At 38.1% G+C, this 7922-nt stretch overlaps 1 protein-coding gene across 1 annotated transcript in view; it reads left to right on the top strand.

Moving 5' to 3' along the window:
* LOC106760809 (serine carboxypeptidase-like 11) overlaps positions 1–7922 on the top strand; it is an 18676-nt gene that overhangs the window by 3129 nt on the left and 7625 nt on the right. Inside the window, exons 4-6 of the mRNA XM_014644237.2 lie at positions 697–819; positions 947–1049; positions 1197–1234. Coding sequence (XP_014499723.1) covers positions 697–819; positions 947–1049; positions 1197–1234 — 264 coding nt within the window. The remainder of the gene's footprint in view (positions 1–696; positions 820–946; positions 1050–1196; positions 1235–7922) is intronic.

Genomic DNA, 7922 nt, shown 5'->3' with positions numbered 1-7922 from the left:
GAAAAATATATACAATATTTTTACCATCACTTAACCACTTCATCAAACACTTTTCATTGTTTAATATACACAATCATAGCAATATAAAATCATATACAATATTCTATATATAAAACATCCTTTATGTAACTATGATTTTTCAGTTTTTTTATATTAATTATTTCAAAATAAACACATGTTATTTATAATAACTAAGATTCTTTAATTTTTTTGTATTAATAAATACAAAATAAACACATGTTACTTAATAATTTAAATTCTTCAATTTTTTTAGTTTCTTTTATATCAATTGGTCAAATTATTACTGTTTTAATTTGATAGATAAAAGTAACATGTTATAAGAATCTTAGAAGAAGAGGGTGAAAAAAAGTTAAGTGAACCAAATGAGCCAACCTGTTAAACCCACCAACCCGTGATAGGTCGGGTCAGGTCGGGTCAGGCCGGGTTACCCGTTTTGATAACGTATTTAGTCAGTTTTGTAATACCTTATTCTATGAATCAATAATGTTTGTCTAAATAATGGTGTACATGATTTTCATTACGTAATACCCACACGTTGTCCAATTGAGGTCAACACTATAAATTAAATACAAATAACCAATACTCATTCAGACCAAAGACACACAAAATTCGATATTTAAAAAAGTTTATGCTTTCAAATTCCGTCTTTTTTATGGTTTTTTGTCCTCTTGGTAGGTTAGTAGCATTATATATGCAGACTTGCCTTTTTCAACAGGCTTTAGTTATGCCAGAACAGAACTTGCTGTTCAAAGAAGTGATACGTTGTTTGTTGATCAAGCCCATGAATTTCTAAGGAAGGTATTCTCCAAATTTAATTTCTTAATTTTAAAATCCTTGTCTTTTCTTTGTTTTTAGTTGCGTTTGCAGCTACATTTCATTTCTTTTCTTTGTTAGTTAATCATTTTCTTTTCTTAATTGTTTGTAGTGGTTAATTGATCATCCAAATTTTTTGTCGAACGAAGTTTACATTGCTGGTAGTTCATATTCTGGCATTCCCATTCCAGCAATTGTTCAAGAAATTGCACAAGGTAAAATGTTTCTAAATGATTTAAGAAAATTAGAACCACATATTAACAATCATTAGACCGTTAATTGGTGACAACTGAAATGTAAATTATATCATTAAGTTACTATAGTTTGTTATAATACGTATTAGCAAATTTCATTACTTTCAGCTAACGAAGAAGGGATTCAACCAAAGATAAATATCCAGGTTAGCATTTTAAATTTTTAAATTATTGTTTTATTTTATTTATACTAATGTAAAAATAAGTCTTTTTATAACAGTTAAAAACAAGTTTTTATATCGATTATAAAATAGATATAGAAGTAATAACAGTTAAAAATCTTATTTGTTAAACTTTGTCAACGTGTTTACAAATAAAAAGAAGTAAGAAATAATTTTTTGTATGTATGAAGATAATGTATGTATTTTGTATGGTGTTGTCAAATCATTAAATAATAATTAGTTTTAAAGATAAATANTTAGTTAATAAATTAACTAATTAAATTTATAAATTAAAACATTAATATTTAAAACAGTCTCTATTAGAAATAAAATATTAGTTATCTAAATTTTAATTGTTTTTAAATTATTTATAACTTTAAAATTGAACACTAATTTAGATACTATTTTTTTTATGGTAACTAAAGTCATAAATCAATTTAATAATTTACTGTAGTATTATGAGAAAAATTAAAAATTTATTTCAACTATGATAGAATTAGAAAATATTAACTAAAATGGAGATTTACTAGTGCATAAAGGGTTTTAGACGTATGTTATTTTGGGTTTTTAATGTCACATTCCGACCCGACGTTTATATGGGTGACGTTAATGGGACATCAGGTTCTGCAGGTCTGACGTTGTTATAGACGTCGGTTAAATGCCATGTAAGACTTCTATAAAGACGTTTGACATGGAACTAACCGACATCTACGGGCACTATCAAGACGTCGGACAAGGCACTAATCGACGTCTATGGGAACTATAGACGTCAGACATGGCATTAACCGATGTATAATAAGTTATCATTATGTTTTAATGTAGTTTTGCTCGTGTCTTTGGGCAGCATAGTAACACCTCCTTCCTTTGTTAGTCTCTTCGTAAGAAAAAAATCGCTCTTTTGGATTTCTAATGGCATTTCAACCCAAAACCGAATTTGGGTCGTTGCCTAGTTCCATTCCAACTGCCAAAAAAAAGAATACGGTGACATCAAAATAAGGCAAGGACCCAGGCTCGACTTTAGGTTGAAATGCCATAAGATATCCAAAAGACGCAAGCTTTTCTTACGAGGAAACTAGCAAAGGGAGAAGGTGTACTACACTACCCAAAGACACGAGAAAACTACACCAAAACACAACGAAAACTCATTTTAATCGATTCAAACAAAAGATAATACAGCAAAGACTACTTTAATTAGAGTAAAAGTAACTTTAAACGGTTCAAAAGAGATATAACTCACCTAGAATGCAATGTCGCAGAGACAAAAAGGCGATGGAAGACGATGAAGTGTGCATTATTGCTGGTTCGTAATGTCCTATTTAACAGGAAATAAGACGTCAGTTGGCCTAGGGACCAACGTCTATTCTCGAATATACGTCGGGGACCTCATTAATGTGACGTCCATTCGATTTAAAAATTAATATTCGTGGTATATATAAATGTCGGTTGTAGGGGGAGCCGACGTCTATAATCGATATAGACATCGGGGTCGCGAGATCAGACGTCTAGATGACGAAAATAAATGAATTTTCACCTACTTGTCAGACATATAGATGTCAGTTGGGAGGGGACCCAACGTCTATAATATTATAAACGTTGGTGCCTCACCTAATCGACGTCTATAAGGCGAAAAGAAATGATGTTTCACCTAGTTGTCAGACATATACACGTTAGTTAGTAGGGACCCTGAAGTCTATAATATGATAGACGTCGAGGCCCCTCCGAACCGATGTCTACATGCACAACTTATTTACGATAATATCACTGGTCAATAATTTACGTTGAATGTTTTTTGGTTTGACGTCTATGAGGTGACGTTAAAGCCCAATTTATTTCAACTATGATAGAACTAGAAAATGTTAACTAAAACGGAGATTCAAAGTAGTATAAAACAAAAAATATCTTCGTAATCAACCATAACAAGATATAAAATATTAAAAAGAATAATTTTAGAAAGAAAACACTTTCATTATAAAAAGTTAGTATGTTACTTCCTTTCACTTTTATGCCATCAACAATGTGTAAATATTTTTTAATAAACTTATGTTTCATGTCATAAATCAACATTAGTTTTAGCATAACATTGTTTTGAAAATACTAATAGACAAAGATCTTAAAATATTGAAATACGTTCACCACATAAAATATCTTTCTTAAAATTACCATGATTAATGATAAATATTTCTAATAGTCACTGTATCATACGGTCCTCCTAGTCCCTGAACCGAATGGTCAATATGTGTCGTACAATTCCCTCCCAGCTTCCTGAATCGAACAGTTCTCTCCTAGTTCCCTGAACCGAACGATTCTCTCAGGGCTGACCGAACGGTTCTTGCCAGACTAAGCATCCAGGTCATTCATCAGACCGACCGTCCAGACCTACCATTCATCAGAACGGCCGACCACATGGTTAGATAATAAAAGATAATAGCTTATTAAAGCCCCTAATGGAGGTTAAGACGTGGTTGGGCCATCATCAGTCCCACTAAAGGTAAAAGTCCATTACAACTAGTATAAATAAAGGTCTCAAGTATGACTTCAGACCACGTTGCACATTATGCACACCACATGCATCACTTATAGTAACAACCGTTTGGTTATTTTCATTGACTTGAGCGTCGGAGTGCCTTTGACAGGTACCCGCTCGCCCGAAATGGAGAAGGAGGAGGGAGAACGAACAAGGTGTCAGCCCGCCCGATGTGGAGAAGAAGGAAGGAGAGTGAACTTGTAGGAGACAACAAGGTAACCGTTCGGCCCTCAACCAGCCCACTTGGTCTTAAAGGTCCGCCCAACCATCAAGAATCGTCTAGTCTTCTAGACATCTTGAATTGTTTTAAGGGACCTCCAAACACCACCGAAACATTTTGGCGCCCACCGTGGGACTGAGCTAGTATTTCCCATTGTAACCACAAGGAACTAATGAGTGGTGCCTCAAAAGAACGTCAACACAACCTTTCGACCTCGTTCGCTCGGTCTCGCCTATTTGGCCACTCGGCCTTGTCAACCGTTCGGCCTCATCAACCGTTCGGCCATTCGGCCTTAACGTTTAATCGTTCAGTCATAGCTTGACCTTTCAAGTACTCTGAAACGTGGCCTCACAAGTACTTAGCCAAATTTGGCATCAACAACTTGACCATCCGGCTTTGACCGTTCGGCCACTCGGCCTCATCAACCGTTCGGCCACTCAGCCTCATCAACCATTCGGCCTCTCGACCTCATCAACCGTTCGGCCATCCGACCTCAACGTTCAACCATTCAGTCATAGCTTCACCTTTCAGGTACTCTCTCAAACCTAGCCTCAAAGGTACTTAGCCAAATTTCGCATCAACGACTCGGCCATCCAGCTTCGACCGCTCGACCACTCGGCCTCATCAACTGTTCGGCCACTCGGCCTCATCAATCGTTTGGCCATTCGGCCTCAAAGTTCAATCGTTCGGTCATAGCTTAACCTATCAGCTTGACCTTCCAAGTACTCTCTCAAACCTGGCCTCACATGTACTTATCCAAATTTGGCATCAACGACTCGGCCATCCGGCTTCGACCGTTCGGCCACTCAACCTCATCAGCCATTCGGCTATTCAACCTCAACGTTCAACCGTTCGGTCATAGCTTGGCCTTTTAGGTACTTTCGCAAACCTTGTTTGATAGGTACTTAGCCAAATTTTGCATCAATTATTCGGCCATTCGGCTGTTTGGCCTCAACCACCCGACCTTGACATTAAACCGTTCAGTCATAGCTTGACCTTCCCAAGTACCCTCTCAAAATTGGCCTCACAGGTACCCAGCCAACTGTTTGGCCCCAAGTATTCATCCTCAATCGTTCAGCCTTTAAAGACCTTAACTTCTTGGCCTCCAAGGCCTCAACCCTGTCAAGTCCAAGTTGATGAACGGAACACCTTGTCAACTCTAAGTTGATGAACGAGACATCTTATTAATAGGGCCAGACGGTGAACAGAAAGTTCCTTCAGCGAACCCCTGTCGCCCTAGGCGTTTCAAATGTCACCTTCTCGGCCTACGAAGTTCTCAACCGCTCGGCCTCATAAGGCCCTCAGCTTATCAGCCTCCAAAGGCCTCAATCGTTCGACCTCCAAAGGCCTTTAGCTTCTCGGCCTCCAAGGCCTTCAGCTTCTCGGCCTCCAAGGCCTCAACCATTCAACCATCGAAGGCCTCCAACTCCCGGCCTCTAAAGGCCTCAACCGTTCGGCCTCTAAAGACATCAAATCGTTCGACCTTCAAGGGCCTCAACCTCTCGGCCTTCAAAAGGTTCAAATGTTCGACCTCCAAAGGTCGAAATGTTCGGCCTCCGAAGGCCTCAAACTGTTCAACCTTCAAGGGCCTCAACCTTTCGGGCTTCAAAAGGCTCAATCTTCGGCCTCCAAAGGCCCTCAGCTTCTCGGCCTCCTAGGCCTCAACCATTCGGCCTCCGAAGGCCTCAAACCATTCGGCCTCCGAAGGCCTCAAACCATTCGGCCTCCGAAGGCCTCAAACCGTTCGACCGTCAAGGGCCTCAACCTCTCGGCCTCCAAGGCCTCAATCGTCCGGCCTCCAAAGGCCCTCGTTTTCTCGGCCTCCAAGGCCTCAACCGTTCGGCCTCCAGAGGCCTCAACCGTTCAGCCTCCAAGAACCTTAACCTCTCGGCTTCTAAGGCCTCAACCTTTAAATAAAGAGAAAATATGTTTTAATTTTACTTTTGGTTATAAAAAATACCAAGTTCAATCAGTCAAAGCCTGTTTGGTAAAGACTCACTAATGTAGATATTAATAAAAGAATATACTATATCTTGAACTTTTGTAATTTTGAAAAAAAATAAGAGAAATAAATAAATAAACTTTTTTTTCCCACTCTCTCTGAGATTACCTGAATAAACAATTCTTAGAATATATTAGGATAACAAATGAGAATAAGGATGCATTAATGCAAAAACGTTGATTAACGTCACCCCTTAGACGTCGGTTAGGGGTAAGCTTGACGTATATTGATGACCGGTCGCATTTTCGTAAATAATTTGGCCATATCGAAGTCGGTTTGGAAGGGCCCCGACGTCTATAGTCTTTTATACGTTGGGGTTGGCCTAACTGACGTCTATATGTCTGACAGGTGGGTGAAAAGTCATTTCTTTCAAATATATAGATGTCAGTTGGACAGGGCCCCGACGTCTATATGGCGGAAATTAATGGTTGCTCACCAACCTGTCAGACATATAAACGTCAGTTAGGGTAGCCCTGACGTCTATATGTCTACGGGGCAGGTGAAAATTCCTTCCTTTCCGTCATATAGACGTCGGATCCCGCCAAACTAAACTCTATATGGTGGACATTAAAGGCTATTCACCTACCTGTCAGACCTATAGACATCAGGTAAGCATTAGCCGACGTCTATGTGTCTGCTAGGTAGGTGAAAAGTCATTCCTTTTCGTCATGTAGACGTCGGATGCCTCCTCAATGACGTCTATAATCCTATATAAACGTCAGTGGCCTTAGTAGTCGACGTCTATAAGTCCCGCGAATATTAATTTTTAAATTAGAAAGACATCGAATTAGTGAGTTAACCGACGTCTTTTCCATTATAAACGTTGAGCTCGTGTGCAACCGAAGTCGGATTTCTTTTTAAAACAAAGATTGCAAACCAGCAGTTTCACGCACTTCATCGTCTTCCTTTGCTTTTCTCTCCGCTCCTTTGAATTTACAGGTGCGTTTAATCTCTTTTGATATGGTTAAATTTGCTTTTAATCTGATAACAGTAATCTTTGATGTATTATCTTTTATTTGAACCGATTAAAATGTGTTTTCGTTGTGTTTTGGTGCGGTTTTTTCTTGTGTCTTTGGGTAGCGTAGTGCACCTTCTCCCTTTGCTAGTTTCCTCCTAAGAAAAACTTACGTCTTTTGGATATCTTATGGAATTCTTTTTCATTGGCGGTCGGAGTGGACCTAGGTAATGACCCAGGTTCGTCTTTGGGTTGAAATGCCATGAGAAATCCAAAAGACGCAATTTTTTCTTACGAGGAAACTAGCAAAGGAAGGAGGTGCTACTACGCTACCCAAAGACATGAGAAAAACCGCATCAAAACACAACTCATCATAGACATCGGTTAATGTAATGACAGACGTCTATAGTGTCCATAAACGTCGGCTAATGTAATGACTGACGTCTATAGTGCCCATAGACGTCAGTTAATGCAATGTTTGACGATTTTATAGACGTCGGACGTGTCACTAAACCAACGTATAAGGTGCCTTAGACGTCAGTTAGTGTAATGTTTGATGTCTTTATAGACGTCAAGCTTTGTCCTTAACCGACGTTTATAACGACGTCGCACATGTAGAAAACCAACTTTCCATTAACGTCATCCGTAAAGATGTCGGTTCCTGATATAACGTTAAATATCCATAATAACCGACGTTTAAAACCCTTTTTCACTAATGATGATGGGATAACAAATATTAACTTTCCATGGTAAGAAAAATTAATATACACTTATTTTTTAATACCATATGTCAAATCACTTAAACATAACGAAGAATCTTCAAACCTTAGCAGTATCAATATTTTTAAAGAATACAGAAAAGTTTTTAGAGAAAACTAATTATATATATATATATATATATATATATATATATATATACTTATTTTGTTCTCAAGAACTTATCTCTTTTTACAGTAACAAAACTCCATAGAT

The sequence above is a fragment of the Vigna radiata genome, chromosome 5 (assembly GCF_000741045.1).
Source record: "Vigna radiata var. radiata cultivar VC1973A chromosome 5, Vradiata_ver6, whole genome shotgun sequence".
In the NCBI taxonomy this organism is placed as follows: Eukaryota; Viridiplantae; Streptophyta; class Magnoliopsida; order Fabales; family Fabaceae; genus Vigna; species Vigna radiata.
This window is presented reverse-complemented; position numbering and strand designations above follow the sequence as displayed.